This window comes from Ambystoma mexicanum, chromosome 5p (assembly GCF_040938575.1).
Source record: "Ambystoma mexicanum isolate Mex_15411 chromosome 5p, UKY_AmexF1_1, whole genome shotgun sequence".
Classification (NCBI taxonomy): domain Eukaryota; kingdom Metazoa; phylum Chordata; class Amphibia; order Caudata; family Ambystomatidae; genus Ambystoma; species Ambystoma mexicanum.
Genome location: NC_090930.1, coordinates 834,361,711 through 834,384,886, shown reverse-complemented (window position 1 = coordinate 834,384,886; position 23,176 = coordinate 834,361,711). Strand labels below are relative to the sequence as shown.

The following is a 23,176-nucleotide window of genomic DNA, read 5'->3' as shown; positions in this document are numbered from 1 at the left end:
TTTTCTGATTGCATTGAGTTTGTTGTAAGGTTTTCTTGAATAACTATTTTCATTATGATTTTTCACCTTGTAATGTTTGGTGTGTGCACCCACCGTTTATTTTCTTTTTAACTGGTTCCTTAGGTTCATGTACCGATATGGCATTTATGCAATCTTTGCAACCCTTATCATCTAATTCTTTACCACATGCCATCATGTGCTCCAATCTTTTGGCTATTTCTAAAACCTCATCTGAACTAGGGTCACCCTTTGGCCAGATTTCCTTGCTCATTTTAACTGCTTTTACTTTTAACATGAATTGATCCCTTAGTCACTCATCGTACAATGAGCCAAAATAACATTTGTTTGCAAGTTCTCTAAGGGCAGTTATGAAGTTGTCTATAGGTTCCTCTTTAGCGTGCTCTGTGGTTCTAAAATGATAACGTTGAAGAACGATACTAATCTTCTTTTCATAATGTTTGTCTTTTTTTCAATATACCATATGTTGAGGGTATCTCGGCACCTTCTTCAGAGGCATGTGAGGCAAAGGGAAGTTCTGGGAGACTCTTAAGAATGTGTCTACCCTCATGCCCCAAACAATGCATAAGGATTCAGGCCATGTATGGCTGTCACATAATCCCAAAAAATCAGCCTGTCAGGGGTCCTAAGGAACTGTTGGTTCACCAGGGGACTGTAGAAATTGAGTGGGCAAATTGGACATGACAACTTCAGGCAAATTTGGAAATGGGCAACACCAACAGAGAAAACACACTAAAGGCGCAAATGACAGGTATGTAGTATGAATGTCCTAAGTGTGTGGTGTAACAAGTATCTCAATAAACACAGTACATGTACTAACAGAAGCAAATGCAAAATCTGTTATCACAGTAATCGGTAACAGTTGTTTTACATATATGAACTAGTTGCAACAATATTGTAGCAAAAATGACGACATAGTCCACAACATAAAAGCACAAATTGCTATATGGGCAGGGCTGCAGCATGAGATAAATCAGTAGTAGGCATTAGTTGAATGGTACATATGAATGAAACTTAGTAGACAGGTAAGACAAGCACATATTCCACACAAAGAAAGCACAATATAATCTAATGTGAGAGGAGTTGATCGTCCCTTGGAATGTACTGTGCAGTCACTTAAGAAAATATAAATGCCCCGGTATACAGGTGGTGGATTTCCTGTAGGTTCTCGCAAGCATCTACCTAGAAGCTGTAGGAGACGGAACAGTTCATGTTGCAGGAGTCAGAGAAGTGATCAACAAAGGGGCGCGACTCGGAGGGAAGGGGTCGTGCTGCAGCAGAAAGGTGTAAAAAGCACTGTGCTGCAGAAGAAATGCTGTGATGAGCCTCACGGTCGAAACTACGCCGATTACGTAGCTACGAGCCGCCAAAACAAAGTCCAGCGAGCAGGACACAGCAGCACCATGGAAACTACTCTGACTACGTAGCTATGAGCAGCGAAAGTGGGGCGTCCAGAAACCAGGAAACAGCAGGTAATATCTGCAGTGAGCATAATCTCACAGCGTAGGCAATGATAAAGCTGTGCAAGGAATCAGATGATCGAAGCGAGGCAGGTCTGTGAAACAACACTGCGAAAACAGCATCCAGAGACTGGGAAGGAGCCTATATGAACCACAGTGAGGGTACTCTAACAGCATAGCCAATGAGGAAGCTGAATGAAGAATCAGCTGTTTGGTGCTGGAGGCAGGTCCCTTCCTCTGTGGGAGGAAGCCTCACGGAGTGGAGAGAAGTCAGTAGTTTGCTTCTCGCCGGCCAGCACAAAGGGTAAGAAATCAGGAAGCAACAATTCCTTTGCGGCAAGTCTTGACAGCAGGATCAAAGCCAATGAGCAGCAGTAAGGGAAACAGAAATGACAAAACAAAATGCAGACACACCTCAATGCCAGTCTCCTGGAACAGCGGAAGAGTCAGGAAACAACTAACTCTTCATGTCCAGCCCTCCTAAGTGGAATTAAATCTAGAGATGCAGCAAGATCAATGGAAAACCAGTGAGACAGAAGGAAGCAGGCAGGCAAAATCTCAGGAGGGCCTCCAGAGGGTTCAGCTCAAAACCAATCTGAAGTATCCCGAATGAGCCACAGGAGACATGTAAGTTGACTTCTGTAAAAGCATTTATTGTCAAAGAGGCCCTCCTGTTCAGAATATTGTTTCTCTTTCTTCTCTTGAACACTCACAGAACCTTTATTTACACACCTGAGCATAGAATGTTGTATGATTCTAAGCTGCCTGGGAGACCTGACAACATATTGGATTCTAGAAGCTAAGAAACTGGCAACTTCTAAACAAGTGAACATTAGAACCATGCCACCTGCCACTACATGTTTACAAATACTGTTTAACAGTAACAATAACAAGTTTATGTCTGACAATTTGTTATGATGTACAAATGAATACAACTATATAACTGTAATGATCAAATATCCTTGTATGTACATAATATACAGTTGTGACTTTGTGAAAACATTAAGTAACTTTGTGAAGGCATTTAACTGATATAGCTGGCGGACATGGCCTTTTAGGCAAAGGATAAATAAGGCATGACGTGTAGTAGAGTGTACATTTTTAAAAAGCAGCTTCAGAAGATACCTCCCACTTGTACTTCAAGCTAAGGCAGTTGTTCATTGTAGTTCTGAGGTTCTTTACTGAGGGGTGATGGTACTGGGCACGTGGCCATCTCGGGCCCAGGGACTGAGATGTTGTCTGATGCAGCCCCACTGCAGATCATGACTTCTATTTTGGTGAGGTTAAGCTTCAGTCTGTTTGTTGTCATCCACCAGCGCGAGGCATGTTTTTAGGCCGGATGCCTCTGCTCAAAGCATGTTTTTGAGTTTGTTGATTATCTGTGTGTCATCTGCAAAACTGTAGCTGGGGATACCAGCCCGGCTGATGAGGTCCCGTAGGGGAGGCATGGAAATGTTGAACAAAAGAGGTAAAAAGGTGTAACCTTCGGATACTCCACAGGTGAGTAGGTGTGAATGGGATCTGTAGGAAGCTATGATGGTGGTGGTTTTGGTTCTCCTGTGAGAAAGGAGGTGATCCAGTGTAATGTAGCCCCTTTTATTGCAATGACTGTTTAGATTTTGTGGCTGATGGTATCAAATGCTGCAGAGATGTCCAGTAGAATGAGTGTGCTCTTGGAGTTGTCATCTGTGTTGTTCTTTAGAGTGTCCCGAATAGAGCAGAGAGTGATTCTGTACTCACCATTGGCCTAATGCTGGGCCTTGTGAAGCAGGTTGGTTCTTTCAACCTAGACCTAGACCTGGAGCTGGTGGAATGTGAACCTTTCCAGAATCTTTCCAATGAAAGTTGTGTTCTAGCTTTCCGTGTTGTTTGGGTCAGCTGTTCGTTTTTTAACCAGTGGCCTGACACAATCGGACTTAAAAACTAGTGGGACACATACAGAAGTGATCACACCATTGAGGGAGGAATAAGAAGACATGTGAAAGTTGTTGCTGTTTCATGATAGTACTGCATAATTAAAGGAGCACGGGTCTTCCGGGTATCCGACTGATTTGCATGAGTTTATAGTAGATAGTAAGTCTTGTATGAGAAGAGGTGGAATGATATGATAGGATAGGTTATTTATAACGCGCTTAACACCCAGAGGCTTCTAAGTGTGGACTCGGGGATCGAACCTGCGTTGCTCTGTGTCGTCTTGCTTACAAGGCGAGCATGTTGCCCCTGAGCTATCCTCCCGAGACAATGATGTGCTTGGTGCAGTTGGTGTAGGTTCTTGGTCGGATGAATTAGAAGTGTTGCCTTACAATCCAAGTTTGTCGACAAATGCCTGGCTGTACAACGGTGCTTTGTATATGAGAAGGAAGCCTAGTGATGAGGTCTTGGAGATTTAGCAGATAAGGGCAGATGTTAACATTTAGGACGTTGAGGCTTGGAAGGAATCTTGGTGGACTAGTGATAATCCTCCTCGTGTCCTATTGGCACAATTTGTACATTTGATCTTATACCTTGGCAGGATGCTTTCGTGAATAACCAGCAATTGCTCATCAGAGAGCCAGGTCTCAGTAATGAAGAGTAGACCTGTATAGCCCAGAGAGGAGGTAAACAATGTCAAAGGCCTGTTTGGCGATTCAGAAAGCAATGACCAAAAGGCATCTGGAGCCGACCATTTCCTTGTGGGTCTTGCTGGTGTCCGGATTGTAGGTAAGTTGCACATTGTTGTTTTCAGAGGCTTCCAAATAACAGAACACCTTACAGTAACATAACATAACATACCAAAAGGGTGCCAGACTGCCACTGCATACAGAAAGTGAGACATCTAGCTCTTCTCCCCTACCCACCCTGTTATGTATCACATCACCCTCTGCATTTTACACAGTCCAATAAACTCAGCCTTCTTAGATAGCTCAGGCTATGCTTTGTCACTATGGTGGCGAGGTAGTACTGTACTCTGACAGCCTGCTTCCACATAAGGCACCACCCTATCGCACTGTGAAAAAGAATGAAGTCTAGCATGGCATGACACGGAACAAATGCTTAATAATAACCTTTTGACATCAAGGCGCCCTGCTTTTTCAATTTTACCATACTAGTTCTTCCACTCCATTCCCTTACCTTCTTTTACCAACAACATACACCTTTATAAACAGTCTATTTTTTACTATTCCACTCTTGGCTTAGGCATGGCCGTCACAGAATTGAGTGTTCAATGTATAGAGATGAGCAGGCAAATAAGCCACCAAACCTCCCAGATTGCCTGAGCAGACATTCAAGCCCCTCATGCATCCAACATTACATTTTGTACTTACTTACAATTCTTCAACGCTGCCTTGAAAACAAAACTCAACTACCACACACTTTAGGACATATCCACCTGCTTCCTTTAGCAGAACTGTGGTTCACCTAACAGGACTGACACAGAGTCCGACTATCACAAAACATTCTTCTTCTGCTGTAGCCCTCCCTCTCTGTGCTTGTAGCATTTCTTTCCCACTTTCCCAGCCTCTTATCTTACCCTCACTCATTTCCTCCAGCAGACCAAGTTCTGGATTCCCTGGCCGAGGGCACAGTACGCCAATACACGGACAAGGCTAGGCACCCTCAAACTACTACGGTGGCAATTTAATTTGGCACAGTATACAAGCAGTTTAACATATGTTAACAGCATAAAGTCCACAAAAAAAACAAATTATGTGTAAAGGTATTTGTTAAGATTAGGCATCTAAAATCAGGCAAAAAACATTAGGTAGAATATCGTTGAATGGTTTCTGCTGGATTCAGAGGTATTTGGACACTGGATTATGTATGTCCATGGGATAAACCAATGGAAGAAAGGGTGCACTACTGCGGTATGTGTTTTTGATCAGTTTTGATTAATTTGGTAAAGTTCTATAATGTACGGGTGCAAGTTCTGTGTAACCTGTACTAAACTCCTGTTGAAATAAATCAACTAGCCCAGCAGTAACCACTGGTGAGCAAGTACTGCACTCTTCATTGGGCAAAGAATCCAAAGTCTGTTTCCTGAATTGTATATGTGTTTATTCACTTGTTTTAGTTAACTCAAACCCAATTATCCATTGCGATATTCGCCGGAACCACTATGATTCATAAATATTAAATATAGCAAGTTAAACCATTTAAATCATGTTCAAACTGTGTTACACTCAAATGTAGAAACCAAAGTTCCAATCAAGCATAAAAAAAACAAATTCTCAAAGTAAATGAAGGTTAAAATATTCCTTTATTTTCTTATTTAGTTAACTTTCGATGAAGTCTCAGGTTGGGCATTTCGGTGCATTTTGGGAAATACCCATCTTCAGGAATTGATATTCATCGACGTTATTACTAACAAAGTTCTTTGAATATTATTGTATGCCCCATAAATATTCCAGAATTAGATGCCACTCCTTCGGTGAAGACACTTGTTTTCTAATAATAGGCTTCATAGGGCATCAGTATAACCCTTCGAAAATCTGTTTGGCCTAATCTTCTATCAAGTGTCTATTGTATACAGGTCGCAAGGTCATCCATAACCGACTGGTTGCTTAACAATGTTCAGCAGAGTTTATCGTGTGCGCAGACACAATAAACTCTGGGTGACCAATTTTACACAACCAATGCGGCTTGTTATTTAATGAAGTTGATGAATAACATTTCCTGAAGTGTTTTTCTTGAATCGCATCGAGCTTTCCAACTTGAGACTTCATCAACACGCTTACCAAATAAGGAAATAACTGTATATTTTATTCTTTGTTTACTTTGAACATGTTTTTACGTTTGATTGGAACATTTGTTTGAACATTTGATTGCACTAAATTGTTAACACATATAAGATTAATGGTTTAACTTGATCTAATAGGATTTTATGAATCATGGGGTTCTAGCGTATATCACTATTGACAATTGGGTTGGAGTAAACTAAAATAAGTACAAACATATATCAAATCCAGGTAACACAGTTGACATTCTTTGTCCAAAGAGGAGTGCAGTACTTATTTACTAATGCTTTCTGGTGGCATAGTTGATTTTGTCCATGGTAAAAAGCAAGGAAAGATCTGCGGGGAAATGATCGCGCCAGGGATTTTTTGTAATTTTACCTATTCCTCAGACACCGGTCACTCTAGGAGTGACTCACGTCTGCACACCCCGAACCATACATACCTATGCTGTCAATTTTATATAGGAGAACAGCTGATGGCTCTGAGGCCTTCATTTCGATTTCATAAATTCCTTCTGGTAGTTGTATCAAAAATGGGACTTTATTTCTTTTTTCTGTCTCAAAATATCATTTGATTGAGCCAAAATAACAACTGTTTCTAAAATATCTCCTTTTTTTTATCTCTAACTTCCTGTCTGCCCAGTTTTCCTGGTTTGCTGTGTTCTTTGACGCTAGGATGTTTCATGCCACAACTACACGTCCGCATTGCATGCAGGGACTTGGCAGCCGCGAGGCATAAATCCTTTCATCCAGTGATACAATCTTTAATTAAAACAAAATAAAAGTGCTGAATCACAGTAGCTTTCTTTATGTGATTTACAATTGTCCATTCAGCAGAAACAAATGTAACTTCTATCACAATCCCTGCAAGCGTTGTGCCATTATCATTAACAAGCTGCCGACAGTGATGGAGGTCTTTTCTCCTCATCGCTTCATTTGCTGCTCTTCTTTCATAACGAGCAGATAATTTCAAAGAGAAGAATAGATTAAAAGTGCCGTTTTACATGTTTCTTCCGATTCTTGGCCGTGTCCCAAGTGTTCTCAGAGGAGGTCCACTGCAATAAAACATCCTTCAAACATCCACATCGAGCAAGAATGCGAGTAATTTGCAAAAAAGCAAGTGCTGGCACTTTTCTCAACAGGACAAGTCAGGGCTGGATTCACGGTTAGCCCGAAGACCTTATCGAGTCAGGCCAAAGATCATTTGGAGAACACTCCATCGCTCCTTCCACCATGAACAGCCAAGGGCTGCTCCTTGACATCATCGTTCGTGCTTAGTGTTTGCATCGCTGCGCTCCACAGTGACGCCGCTTCCATTGCGTGTCAGCTCCTTCTTGCCCCAGTCTTTCTCTGTGTAAAATTCCACTAGCACAGGGCAGTGGTCTGAGGCTACCCCGCCCCAAGACCAGTTGTCAGGGATCCAAGGATTGGTGAGTCCTTCCCGTACGACAGCCCAGTGACCTAAAGGGGAGATGGAAAGCAACACATATGAATGTGGGGTTTTGTCTTGAAATTAGGCGCAGTGATGTACAGAAGAGGTAAAATACATTTTTGACCTGTCTAGTTAAACATTTAAATCTGGCCCCTGCAGCTAATCAAAGGAGCACAGAGTTCAATATAAGTTAACCATCTGCTATCCCTGCTGTGAAGAAATTCACTCACAGATTACAATAACGAAAGAAACTAAACTATCCAAAATGGCTGCACACCTAACACGGTCTAAACAGTAGAAAGGGTTTCACTGGCCAGCATTGGAGTTCATAGATCTCTTCCTACTGCACAAGCTACTGGGTAGTTGCAAGTCGGATTTTTTGGGCAATAATATTACAAAGAGAATAGTGCTGGTGTTTTTTCCGGTTTGAAAACATATGTTATGATTTACAAAAGTGTGGAAGCTGCTCTACTGATTACGAATATGGTTCTAAAAACCTGTTTTATGGGATGTGTCCGACTCAAAAGGTGCAACAACTACGTGGTATCTCACTGTAGCATTCACAGAGGAGAAATAGCCATTTGCTTATCCGTCTGGTCCACACGCTATGGCAGTCCAGCACTTAAATGCCAGGCACTTCTCCTCTGAACAAACGTACCAGACTGATATGCAAATTGACATGTCCTCTCTTTGAAGGGTAGAGTGGACAGGCTGTACGAGCAAAGGGGCTCCCACACTTTTCAATATGTATGATATGATTACCATGAAAGGCCGAACCAATATTTTGTCACATGTTATCAGAAAGAGAGTTGTCACATATTTCACACTTTGGTGCGATTCTTCAGGGCTCACAATATGTTTCGTCTCCTTCCAGTTCCCCTCTGCCTTCTTTGCAGACAATTCGCCTGAAAATGGTCCACTGCCAGGATGGCCTGTGGTTTCGGACACATCTGTAGATGATTTAAAGACTCTGGTGACAGCCCTGATTTATGATGTGGACCGCACAGGTTACAAGCAGAGCTTGATAGGCTGCACGTTTTCCTTGGGGATATTCTATTTTAAACATGAATAGGAGGGTTCCTTGTAAAGAGTGTGAGGGGCAGCTGAGACACCCTCGTCTTTCAGCTGCTTTCACTAGCCACACTGATTTACAGCGAAGAGATGATGTGTGTGTTATAATTGATCAATCTCCATGTTATGCTCTGTGAGCATTTTAAAGGGGGATAACAAAGTGACCCGAGGCAGATGTATGTGTAGCCTGCAGGAACAACAATATGAAATAGATATGCATTATAATATGATATGGCATTTGTAACGCGCCTATACACAAGTGTTTCAAGGCGCGACGAGGCGGGGGTGGGGGGACAAGGGGAAGACAGACAACGATCCTACTAGGCCAGGTGACATTCAGATCGCGCAAGTGCAAGGGTAAAGGGGAAGGGAAAAGTGCAGGGGGGAAGGGAGAGGGGAAAGTGCAGTACAGTGCTAGTTAGTATAATACAAGATAAATAATAAGGGGCCGCTGGTGGCAAGTGCAAGGTAGTTACATAAACTATTTCAAAAGTGCCCAAAAATAAATATATAAGTTTAACAAAATGGCAGCATATTGGGGCCTACGAGGGTAGGGAACACTGCATAAAAAAGGGGAACGTTTTGAAAAGTCCAGTTTCAAAATGTTCAAATTCATAATTTCCTATTTTGGGTCCCCTAAGGCATAATAGTCTTATTTACAGCCTAACCCATGAAAACAAGAAGGGTCACTCAGAGAAGACCCACCTTTAACTGGAATGCTGAATCAATCTGACCGTGGACACACGGAAGACCACCGGCTTTACAGCCATTTTCACGAGTTTCAGCTCCAGAATAAGTTCACTCTGAAAGGAAGGATCAGTGCCAACACGTTTCATACAACTAGTCAATGTTTGCCCCACAACTTAATTGGCAAATTATTCTACATCCACAAAATCATAGGTAATTGAAGGTATGTCCTTGTAGAATAATGTGCCAGTTAAGATGCGGGTCAAGCATTAATTGGCTCTATCGACCCATTAGGATTTCTACTTCCGGCGGCCATTTAATGTCTTGCTTATGTGCTAATTACCCTTATGTTTCACTACAGATTGTAATGGGCAACTCCTTCTTTTGATCTAGACTCCAGAATAAGGACCCACATCAGCAGGGGTGCAGATAAACATATTCACAGTGGAAACCCTATCGTCTTGCTTCGAAACCGTTTCCAACACAGTGCAACATTCAAAAGCAGGAATAAATACAACAGCCTTGTAACCAAAGGAAGATGAGGGTCTCATAGAATGTTTGCTAGAATATTCTTTCCAGTTTGCGACCATTAGTACAATTTAGCTGACGAGCATGTACACATTCCAGTAATTTACAAAAAGTATTGTATTATAATTCATTTGTGTTAGGCCACGTGTGAAAGTGGCAAAGCTTGTTTACTCCGCTGTAGAAATAAAGCATTCTGCGTCATCACTTACCTTTAAGCTTTTAGCAAGAGCTTTCAGCCTAGCGTCGATAAATTGTTATTGTTATTGTTATTGTTATTTTGCACTTATATAGCGCCTTATATACCATTGGTATGGTCTGAAGGCGCTGGTAGGTTGAACGCCCTTGGGAACCGAAGTTCAGATCAGTAGAGAGAGTAGGGAGAGTCAAAAGGTGCGTGTGTGCACCGGATATGTGTGCAGCTCGTGCGGTACACAAAGTATTAGCTGATTCTTATTGGTAGGTGTGGTGGTTGAGAGATCAGGAGAATGTGTTCGTTCTGGCAGGATTTATCCGGAACGGATGTGGCTGCGTTAGGCCTGAGGAGAACGCCTGGCTGGGGGTGTGAGACCAGCAGTGTTTACATAGAATGATGTGGAGTAAGCGGTGGATGTTCGTATGGGAACAGTTATACCGAATGGTGTCATAGTATCTCTGTGTTCTAGTTGAGTGGTGATGTAAAGGAGAGAGTAAGCGTGGGGTGTGGTAAGAATGGTTATATGCTCTTTCAATGTGCAAACTTCTAAAATCACTTTCACAGAGAGGCTACCGGGCGAACTTCTAAGTATAATTTTCCATACAGAGGCTATTGGGAACGTTTCTAAATTCAGTTTATCAGCGAGGCTACTAGGCACACTTCTAAGTGTAACACTCGCGGAGGCTATTGGGTACACTTCTAAATGCAAATTTTCACAGAGCGTCTACTGGGCTACATTTCTAAGTTCAATTTTTCAGAGAGGTTATTGGGCAGACTTCTACTTGAGACTTTCCAGGGTGTCTATTGGATACACTTCTATAATCAACTTTCACGGATGCTATTGGTAGCACTTCTAAATGCAGCTTTCACAGTGTGGCTAATGGGCACACTTCTAGATGCAGCTTTCACAGAGGATATTGGGCCCATATCTAAATTCAATTTTCCACAGAGAGGCTACTGGGCGCACTATTAACTTCATTTTCCAGCGAGGCTATTGGGGATACTTCCAAATTCAGTTTTCCAGCGAGGCTATTAGGAACATTTCTAAATTCAATTTACCAGGGAGGCTATTGGGCACACCTCTAAATGTAACTCATTGCGGCTAATGGGTACACCTCTAAATTTCACAGAGGGGTTGTTGGGCACACTTCTGAAAGCAACTTTCACAGAGTAAATGAAGCAAGAGGTGTGCCAATATTTACAGAGGACCTCTGATTTATAAACACAGCCATTTAATGGTGTGTGGAAACAGGAGAATGAAGGAAACCATAGTGCAGCGTGCCTTTTTGGAGTGTTTCTTTGAGATATTATAGGAGAATTGTAGGTTCTAGCTTTTATGACATGCTCAAAGACTTGAAGCTGCAAGGGAAACATCTGGCGGTAAGAGAAGAGGCAGTTGGGAGGGTTTGGGTATATCTGACCAAATGTAAACTGATTGTGGCAAACTGACCGTAAACCAATTCGGTCGGTGCCCAATTTAAAAGCATATGTGTTTTTTTTGCCCCCCCCCCCCTGCCTCCAATTTTAAGGAAGTGGGGGACACCCCAGCTCCCCCAAAATTGCTAAATACCAACCCTGGATAGCAGGGGGACACCCCTGCAACCCCATATCTCCAGGATTGGTATTTAGCAATATATGCGACCAAATTGGCACGAAGGTGAAATAACCCATACCATACTAGAGATATGAATTCCAAGGGTAGTGCCAAATCACTAAATTACCATAGGCAAACCTGAAGCAATACCTGAGTGAACATATGCTATGATACGATATGGCATTTGTAACGCGCCTATACACAAGTGTTTAGAGGCGCAAACATAAATTTGAGATGTGGGAGACCACTGAGGGAGAAAAAAGAGAGATAGAAGAGCAACCAAAGTGAACGGATATGAGTGAGCGGAAGAAAAATACATGACTGAGGCGACATGGGCCTAAATCATTAGTAATGGCAGCCATGTGTTAGTGAGAAAATGGGTGACTGCTGAGGGTGCACTAGAGAAGTGGGTAGGGGCACGGGATTGGTAGATACTGAGGTGGTCGCCTGAAAGGAGCTAATCAGCAGAGGAGGTGAAGATGGCCAGTAGCCCATTCCAAAGAGAGTACACTACAGATTTGTATTCAATTCTAGAGAGAGCAATCTATACACTCTACATTCAGCTTCTCAGCTTCCACTTTCAAAATGGTGAAAACACACATCTCCAAAATGGAGTTACAGTGCCACTCTCACACCCACCGAAGTAACAAGGGAAACTGATGCAATGAGGATATATTTCTTTTCAAATGTACTTATTCATGGGATTTACAAAGTGTAGGGATGCAGATGCAACATCCCAAACGTGGAAGGAGGTTTAGCCAGCATACAATCTATTAGCATAAAGACCTTGTCAGGGTCAGCATTGTTTTTTATATAAACTCTTTTTATTTGCATTTTATAAACATACAACCACAGTTCATAACTAATCCTGCTCACACAATGCATATGTCCCGTTCCCTCACCTTCTCCCCCTTCTTCCCTCCCCAGATCCCACGTTCATATTGTTCCAATCATGATCGGTATCACTCCTCCACTGGCACGCTTCCCCCCTTTCAGTCTGCATAATCCACCATTTCCCCCATATCTTCAGATACTTGCCCTGCATCCCCTGGGATCTGTAAGTAATCTTTTCCATGCAGCAACAGTGTTCCATTCCCCTTACCCATGTTCCCAGCGTTGGCATCTCTCCCGAGCCCCACTTGAAGGCCAGGTCCCTCTTAACCATCATAGCCTCAATTGCAATCCCATTTGCATACGTAAAAGCAGCCTTATGGGATCCCTTGGAATTGTTCTGCCCAACACCCTTGCCAACTTGTCCAAGATACCATCCCACAATCGCACAACATATGTTAAAATGTTCCCGCGGCCGCAGGGTTAGCATTGTTGTCATTTTGTTTAGCATTTCTGCACAGTGCTATTTGTAGTTAGCTTTAACACACTTTAGAGAGTAGCACACAGTGAAAGGATGAGCAGCAACAATATTGCTCATTATATATAGAGTATAGGCTCACGATATTTTAAGGGCTTCATGGCCAGTATTAGTGAATTAAGTTGTCCTTTGGTTGTAGTTAGCAGAACATAGAATATGTTGTTTTTGCATTTATAGGAAGCTTTTGTTGGCTCTTGAAAGAGTGGCTGGAGTGCCACACAGTGCAAGCATTATGTTGGATAGGTGCTGCGTTGTTAGTAACAAAAGGGCTGTCAGCCATGTTAGCAAGAGTACTGCCATTTTCAATTAGGCCCAGTTAGAAGTTGCAGCTTCTGTCAGGAACAGTATTAGGCTGCATCGTGGAGTTTCTGTTCTGTTGATTTAATTAGAGTTTATTTGTGCTCCCCCTGCCAGTGTTCAGGCATTCAAGGTCCCTGGACAGAAGGGAAGCACTGCACAAATGGTAATTAATGGTAGCAGGCCGAGCAGACCACAGGAGCTGTGAACAGAGTATATTTTATCAGTTTTGTTCCTGACGATAAGATAGGACAAATATTACTGAGGATAAGGCATAGGGTTCAGGTATTGCCAAGGCAGGGCAATAGGCTGGAGTTATACTGCCTCCATTGTGAAGAGGCAACTGCATTGGAACTGCAGCAACACACTGAATAGAGTAAATACATCCAAGATATGAATCCCCAAGAGCAGTGCCTCGGCTCCATTTTTTATAACACCATCTGGTTCCCAAGAGAAATGGGGAAGATGCGTGCTAGGAAAAGCAACATGTTTCAAGATGGGATTCGCAAGAGGTGTTGCCAAGGAGTACAGCTGCAAGTTCAAAAAAGCCAATCAGGGTTGCCAAGTTGTCTGGTCGCATGAAAATGTCCACTTAATTGCCACAGAGTATTGACTTGTTCACACTCACTCATGATTGAGTCTCTTCGAGGGGCATGCAAATCACAAATTATCGGAAGTTGTTTTGACCAATAAGGAAAGTCCTTTGTTGCAACACTTTACCTGAATTTACTTAGCCAATCAGAACAAAGTATGAGGGTACTCTCACTCCTAGGGTTAAAACGAGGTGGGGTGAACCCGTATAGTAGGGGGCACTGGTGCCCTTAAATCTCAAACAAAGGCTGGCTGCGGAGCAGTACTAGGTGGTAGGACCCCAACTGCCACTACCTAACATGGTTCCATAAGAGTGATTGGTACTGCAAATCCGTGCACTGCCCAGAATATAAGTAAATATAGTTGAAACATCCAATAGATTCTGTGGTGAGTTTATTCAGATGATCAGCCGACACATGTTTCGACCCTCCGGTCGTTCTCAAGGCTCTATATTGCTGTTAGTTAAGTCTATATGCTGTGCTATTCGAACTTGTTTTAATAATTTCTGATTTATATTAGGTTATATGTTGACTCTAGAAATGGATGAATATCCTCAGGAAATGACATAATGTACATGATCATTCCCATGCGCTGCTGCTGAAGTTGTTTTGACCAATAAGGAAACTCCTTTGTTGGAACACGTTACCTGAATGCAATTAGCCAACCAGAACAATGTATGAGGGTATTCTCACACCTAAACCCGTTGGATCACCTGTGCAGGTGGCTAGAGAAAGGCCATTGCTATTGGATCACGACCATGGGGGCAGAGAAGCAAGGGAGGATCACCCTGGTGGAGGATTCTTGGGAACTGGGAGTGGGATGCCCTTGGGCGAGGCATGGTATCCCCCATTCCCTAGTTACAACCAACCCAACCCTTCCCCAACCTTCATGGGTTTTTGTGAGTCAGTTCCCCTTATTCCGTCACACATGACCATTGACAGTACTGGGAAGAAGAAGAAGCAACTAAGAACAATCTAGGCTATGCTCTTTTACCATTCTGGTATTAGGACGAGATGCCTGCTGAGAGTTATAAGGGTCACGAATGTCCCTTTAATCGTGGTCAGGCAGGACTAATTAAACATTTTCACCTGCAGCCTGTCAAAGGACTGCAAGTATATAGAAGGAGCCCAATACATGGTGTGAAGAGGAAGGTGGAAGCAGAGGCGGAGTCGGAGCAGCAGCAGAGAGGCCAAGAGAAGCAGCAGGGAACCATGGCAAAGAGGCACGCTAAGACAATGAGGTCTGCCCAGGGAGACAACCTATTTAAGTGTGTAGTGAGAGCTGAAGCCCCGTGGAGCAGAGAAAGCATTGGAAAAGGAGCTGTGCGGAGATGCTTCCCCTTTTTGTGGAATTTCAAGTGCTCATTTCCCTGTGTTCAGAAGGTGACACAGGAGTGACTAAGGGGCCTGATGTGGAACCTTGATGTGAAAAGCTGAGGGATGAGCGACCCGTGATGCTGGGAGGTGCTTAAACACAACCGGCGAGTTTCTAGCAAAGGACAAATCCGGTATGTAAGTATTTGAACTTCCTGAGAGGAATACATTGTATGGTCACGTGTGAGACAAACCACGTTCTCTAAGGTCTCCGAGCGTTGGGTATTTCCTTTTGAAGTGAATAAAGAAGTCTCAACTTTCTAAGAGGAATACATTGTATCGAAGTGGTTGTGTGTCAGAAATAACACATTTTCGAAAGTCTCTGGTTATTGGATATTTCTTTTTGATGTGAATAAAGAAATATTACACAGCGGGCTGAAGAGCAAAAGGGTTTTGAGTACAACCCGCAATCATTGAACACCAAACTTACATCGCGTGTAAAAAGGGAAGATGTGTGTTGAATGCAACCTGTGTCCAGTGAATCCTAAACTGAACGAAACCTTAACAAATACATGTCCACATGTATTGAATACTGAACTGAGTGAAATCTTTGTCAAAGTAATTTAAAATTCCAAATGAAGCCACACACTGCATACTACAAAGAAATATCTTTGGAAGCACAACTAATTAAGACTTTGAGTTGTTTTGAGTATAATCACACTTTAGATCCGATCCATAAACTATAAAGAGAAGGCTCATGAGTGGCAAAGACACTTACAGAGACAAAAGACAATTCCTGGTGTTGCTAAACTTAAGTCTTGGGAAGGGAACCCTAAGACCTGAATCCTTTATTGACTTGAACATGAAGATTCAATATTCATTGGTATTTGGATTTGTGTTACTTGGAACTTGAGGAAGAGAACCCCGACCACTGATGAAAACTACATTATTCTAAGTTCAAGAGAGGTAACTTTGAGACTTTTGCTAAAACTGTTTTATACTTGGGGAAGGGAGCTGAAAGGAAGCTGCGAGCTGGAAGAGGCTCAGAACTTTTTGTTGGACACTGTTTCTTTTGGTTGCTGGCACCCCTACATATTGTATAGATTAGTTGTGAGAGCAAGTATAGGTCGTGAGGGCAAGTATAGGTCTTGGACAGAGACAAATTCTTCAGTTGAACTCTTAGACTCAGACTTTCCTCAGTTTTATTTAGGTAGGGAAATTCCACTTTAGCATAGGGCAAGTTAGGCCTTTTTCCATCATGACATTAATACAACTGTTTGTTTTGAATTCTGAATCTGTTGTCTGTGTCCTTCTTCACGATGCCTTTGCACTACACAATTAGGTCATTCACAGGGGGTTGTACTCAGGTGGGCACGGATACTCCACTGACCAATAGGGTGATGAAATATAGGTAATGTTTAGATTTCTCTATAGGGGCTAGCCAATAGGAAATGTGGGTTTGACTTGCAATTGATGTATGTGTAGAGTTTGTGGTTTTCAGCTATAAAACTTGTAACTGAAATGGCCATGTTGATAGTGTTTTCAGTTTTCCAGTACATCTACAGAGCTGGCTGACCATCCTGGCTGTATTTGCATATAATAAAACATGTTTTTCTTGCATAAAGTGCACTCCTTATTAACCCAGTGGATTGTTTTTTTGTCAATTGGTTTTTGGGCCTAGCTACATAATTTGGTGACCCCAATGTGATTTCCAGGACCCCCGAGAGGCTGGGCCCCCACAGCCGCACACCCTGGGTTACAGCGCCTATCTGCAGTTACCAGTCCACGTACACACCGAGAGGAGGTTTGCAAGTGCCATGTTTCTCTGAAGGCCTGCATGATCCCTGGAGTGGGGCACTGTACCCAGCTGTGCAGGAAATTGAGGGTGACGAAGCATCAGAGGACCCCGGAAGAATGCTTAGAATGCAAGTGCCATCTTGCTGGAAAAAACAAGGGTGGTGACAGTTTTTGTTGCTATTGTGTAGAGTAGGAATGAATAGAGAGAGAATTGGAAGCCCCTTGAACACTAGGGAAGGCAACGTTGGGAAATAGTGCATACGTTTTGACTACTAGTGAGGTGAAGCTCCTTCACTGCGGGGAAAGATGATGTCATAACTAGTAGTCAAGTGGAAGATTTGAAGTGGGCATCTCCCCTTGGACGAGGAAAGACAGCACTGTAGTAGAAGTAACCTCCTGTATAGAAAGAATTGGGCACAAAGTGGGTTGAGCTCCCTTGTCTTGAGAGAAGGAGACAGCGGACGTGTCTACACCATTGTGTAAATAAATGTGTTTTTATTATTGTTTTTTGGTAACAGTTGTGTATATAGAGGTTTTTGATGTGGGGCATTGGCCGCCCTTTGGGCAAACAGGGTTGTTTGTGGTGGTTGTATTAATAGCAGCGTGTTGGGGCATAGGGGTTTGATTCTTGTTGTATGAACATGGACTGGTTTTAGAAATTGCCTGGAGCAGTGGAAATAAAGATGCTGCGGGATCGGTGTCTGTAGGATTTCCGGTTAGAATAAGGTTGGATTTAGGAAGGAGTATAGGTACTCCACTTGAACACATGTGGAAGGCACTCCTGCAGTATTGAAGTACCAGCGCAAATGGGTACATGGGATTGAAGGCAGAATATTTAAATCTTGGCCCAAGGAAGGCACGAATGATAAGGCTATATTGGAACATATGCATACATATTTGGCATCAACTTATAAAGGGAAAAATTTAGAGACTAGACAGAATATTCTCGAATTATGGAAAATGTTTGAAGAATTAGAGAACACCCCTGATGGCTGCACTGCGGAACCATCAGACATAAGTACAGCCCACCGTCCCACCTCCTCATAGGTGCTTTCCTTAACAGCCCGTTGCAGGGTACACCAACCCCCGGTATTCGCCCCCAGAGAAGGGGATACCAGAAGAACAGAAAGATAAACCACAAGACCGATCGGTTATGGAAGTAGAAAACAAGGTGCACAGGGAACAAGAAGCAGCATTAAAGAGAGCAGAGGAGGAGCTAGCAAAAGTGATGCACGGACAAGAGGTGGGGCAGAGCCCAGCGATTGGTACAGATGAGTGGAGGGTGGCGGGACAGATACTTTTTGAGCTAGATTGTACGCTTATTAAGGATATTGAGGTGGATTTGAGTGAGGGAGTACCCAATCCAAACGGAGATCAAGTTGGTTTACAGCAGAGGGCCAAGCGCAGTCACAGTATAGACAATGACTCGGTGTGCTCCGAAAGGGAAGCGGAGGGTGCAGAAGACGACTGGGAGGAGGACGAGTAAGAGAGGGAAATAAGGCAATGGGGAATGAGGCTTAGACCACGTACCAGTCGGATGAAAGAGGCAAAAGATAGGAACAGGGGGAGGACACCCAAGGTCGGGTTGAAGGGGATGAAGTTCCCTTTGTTGCAGAAGGGAGGAGGGAGGGCACACTACTTGCCCTGGCCCCATATGGATAGGAACAGCCTAATGAAATTGCTGCCCTCTCTTACAGTGGGAAAAGGCACATTGATATATGCCCTAGAAAAACAGACAGCAGGGATCTGGTTAGCAGTGGGTGACATGAAGAGTTTGTTTGCCACACTGTTAGAGGAGCAGATTAATGACATATGGAAGAAGGCAATGTATCCAGGGTTGCAACTAAACAGTGACAATCACAATGGCACATCATTTAACAACTGTCAAGCACATTTATGGAAAGCTTTGAGGGACGCATACCCAGTCACACCAGACATGAATTCAATTATGGCCCACACAATGACGTCAGATGAAGATCCCGCATTCTATATTCATCAGATTCGAGAGATGTGTCGAGCAGAGACAGGGGAGCCATGGGAGAAGAATATTGCTGTATTTTATCACATGTTGCGTACAGGACTCCCCAAGGAAGTACAAAACGATTTAGATAAAGTGCTCGGTATTGAGGTGAAGGGATGGGCCGAAATACAGGCGCACATAGTGCATTATTGTAGAAGGAGACAAGAGAGGGAGAAGGACACAGCGGAACAAAAACAGAGAGCGGAAGCAAAATTGGTATAGAAAATGTTAGTTAAATTGAGCATGGAAAGAGCAACGATTACCAGCAACACAGAAGGGAAACCCGACCAGAAACTGACGCAGGTTTGGGTTGAGGAATATGCAGATTACAGAAGAGAGATGGGAGGTTTCCAGAGGGGAAGAGGAGGTTTTAAGAGAGGAAGAGGAGGTGGATTTGGAGGTATGAGGCCAAGGTTTGGAGGACAGTGTTGATCATGTTGGAAAATAAACCATTTTCCTGAAGAATGAATGTAGAAGCAGATCACCTTTTTCGTATAACAACCCCATCAGTCTGGTGTTTCAGACCACCTACCATCCACTGTCTCAAATGCAGCCCCCAGCTACCCATTATGCCGCAAACACCATGTATGCCACAGGGTCTGTACAGGCACTGCCTATCCAGTAATCAGCACAAAATGCCATACAGATGCAAACACAGCAGCCAGGCATGCAGGCCGGTACACAGCTATGGGATAGGAATCCACTGCTACAAGGCACAGTGGCACGTTTAAGGGGGCAATCCCTTCCCACTCCCAGGTACAAATGCTTCTTCTCAGTAGGGAAGCCCACAGAGAGCTCTGACATGCCCAGCTCTGTCACTACTTCCGACTCGGAAGAGGAATCCCAGGTAGGAGTGACAATAGGAGATCAAACATTCACGTGTAAACTTGCAATGTCTTTTACTTGACCATCCTGCAATCACTGTTTGTCTTTGGAATGTTGCAATGTTTTGCATTTGACCCACCTATAATCTTTATTGGACTTTGAAAGCTTCCGATGTTTGCCTGCCTGCATGCCTGATGTAGCCCCTCATTTGATGAGGCAAGGCTTTTCCGGTCTGTAGTCACTTTTACTTGCCTGTCATAATTAATTGCATTTCTGGTCTTCTTTAATGCAGCTCACATACTTGTTCCTGCACTTGTATCTGTTTTTGCTTTTTATAGCTCACCTGCTACCCCTTCTGCACTCCCCTTATTCCCCGCCGCTAAATCATCTCACGAACTAGTAAGAGCGTTTTGTCTGTTTTCTGTTTATTTTCTTCCTCTTTACCCCCTCACTGCACTACCCCTCTTCCCTGCTCTCATGCTTTTGCACTTGCGCGTTCCGAATGTTTCAAGACCTTTTAAGAAAGTTCTTTTTTTACCTCCTTCCTCACCCTTGCCCCCCCGTCTTGATGCCTTGAAACACAATTCTGCTGTATAGTGCGCATTACAAATAAACAATAAATAAATACAAAATACATAAATGGTTGCCACAGGAGTTGCAAAGTCCTGTATTAAGGAACATAGGTTTCCCTTATCTGATAAAAATAATGGACACGCAATGATTCTCTGGGGAAATTGTATATCGATTCCTTTCACTGAAGATGTACCTATCAGTGTAGGTACGTAAGAGTTGTCAGCAACCTTATTGTATTCTAAAGATACCCCAGTTAAACGTCAGGGCAGGGATCTCCTGAGTAAACTGAATATGGCCATTTCATTCACAAGAGGAAGGTATACTCTGCTAGGGCTGCAGCCATAACACAAGCACTTTGCAGTGACAGTGCCATACGAGGAGTGCTGCTACATTTAGATTTGTTTCTCTACAGGGTAACAGTTTTGTTAGGATTGGTGCCTGGGATTATAGATAAGACACTGCGCATTCCCACCGAGTTTCTGTTCAGACCAGCTGTCCCCCAGGAAAAAGCACCAGGAACCATTAGATTTGAAAGCAGTGATTACAAAAAAGGACAGAGTCATTCTGTCTGGTACAGATGAGGAAGGAAAGGAATGGCGCACAGTTTGGTGCATAGATCCAACTCAGCCACTAAGAGGGGTGTCTGACGAATAGGTGTTTGAGGATACCGAGGAGCAGGGTTCAAATTGAGGGTACATTCGGATGGACATCATCCACCCACTTTATTCAGAGGGCAGACACCGTCCCCCACAGTATTTTAGAGGCAGTGGGCCTCATTACAAGTATGGCGCTAAGGCAACAACAGCGCAGGTATCGCTACCGGCACCATTGCTACCGTACCGCCATACTAGGAGGTCTGCTCGCTGGGTCCCCTTGCAGCCACCAGGTCTGACCTGGTGGCCGTACGAGCACCTGCGAGCAGCACATGATGGTAGCACCGGTACCAGTGCTACCACCTTCCCCATTCCCATTAAGCCCTATAGGGCTCAAATGGGAATGAGGAAGTACCTGGCCCGGCACCCACGAAAGTGCAATTACCGGGTCCAAACGGTAAAACCGGCAAGGCAACCTCCAACCTCGTAATGACGCCCAGTGTGTAAAATAAGAAACCTTTGGCTGCCTTTTTGGAATTTGTAAATTGATGCGGACCTCGGGATGCGAGCTGCAGTTACCAGCTTCGCAGGTCGGGCACTTAACCACTGCACCATATAACCTGATGAAAGATAGCAAAAAAATAAAGGTGAAATGCCACTTTTCACAACACCAGGTACCAGGGAAAACATTTGTACTCATTCTTGGAGTTTAAAACATGCACACCTTGTAACGGTTTCAAAACACTATGAGAAGAAAATATCCTCTATTTGTTTTTTGTGTGTGTTGATTTTATGAAAGACAAATGCCACTCTTCCTAGGCAATTTGTATGGTTATGCAAAGCAAACTGAATGAAATGTGCATATTTTACAATGATATGCTAATTTCTGGGGACGTCACATCCTATTGCATATGTTAACGAGTTCCCCCACTTTTCTTTTTAGGACTTGACCCCTGCACAGGAGAGATGGTGTTTGAAATGTGTATACCCTGCCAAATAATGATACAACACAGAAGAGTACTATGTTTATTGCTAAGACATGGTCATCACACTGGAGAAGATGCCCATTGATTTATGGACTAGCAACCCCCACAATGTAGGATTACAAGAGCATAAGAGCATTGGAGCATAGTAGCAGTTTGGATAAAATGGAAACCATGTGCAGTGTTACCCCTTGTAAGACAGTACCCCATGTCAAGGGAAGTAGATGAAGAGATATATGCCACCATTGTCGTCTTATGGCAACAAGGCACACTACATCCATCAGAGTCCCCATGTAACAGAGCTATACACCCTGTGAAAAAAGCAAAGGGTTCAAGTTGGAGGATGGTCTAGGATGTATGCCTGTTGAATAATATTGTAGAAGTAGAATTTTCAGTAGTACCCAATCCCACCACCATCCTATATAATATTCCCACAGAAGCAACCCACTTCACAGTAATAGTTCTCAAAAACACATTTTTCTCCGTCCCATTATCTCATAGCATTTACCTAACGGGGCAGAGATTCCAACACACACGATTACCTGAGGGGTACTGTTAGTCATCAAGAATCTTCAATAGATTAGTGCAAATGGACTTAGGAAATGTACAAGTACAGAGCACAGTAATTCAATATGTAGACAACCTTTTGGTCTGCAGCACAATAGAAGGGCAATGCAGAGAAGACTCAGTTGAACTTTGAACTTTACTAGCAGAGAAGGGCTACAAGGTAGACTAAGAGAAACTGCTGTATTGCCAGAAGGAGGTAGCATACCTAGAGCAGCTAACATTATCAGCAGGAAGGAGAGTAACACCAGAAAGAGCGGCATAACATGCCACAGCCAACCACAGCCAACCACAGTGAAACAAATGCAACAATTTATAGGATTATGTAACTATTATAGGTCTTGGATATCTGATTAATCCAGCTACACCAACCCCCTGTTGTAAGGGCTCAAGGAAGCACAAAGGAAAGGGTCCAAATTAGTTGGACAGAAGAAATGAACAAATGTGTTCAAGAACTCAAAGATTGCATCACTAATGCACCAGTATTTGCAATGCCAAATTTTCACATTCAATTTTTATTTTCACATTCAAATGGTCCGGTGGTGACAGGTATC

At 43.2% G+C, this 23,176-nt stretch overlaps 1 protein-coding gene across 2 annotated transcripts in view; it reads right to left on the bottom strand.

Moving 5' to 3' along the window:
- Window positions 1-6,942: 6,942 nt before the first annotated feature.
- EEPD1 (endonuclease/exonuclease/phosphatase family domain containing 1) overlaps window positions 6,943-23,176 on the bottom strand; it is a 395,522-nt gene continuing 379,288 nt past the window's right edge. For both annotated transcript variants that reach the window (XM_069613253.1, XM_069613254.1), the window contains one exon: window positions 6,943-7,653. In XM_069613253.1, coding sequence (XP_069469354.1) covers window positions 7,454-7,653 — 200 coding nt within the window. In that variant the 3' untranslated portion in view covers window positions 6,943-7,453. The remainder of the gene's footprint in view (window positions 7,654-23,176) is intronic.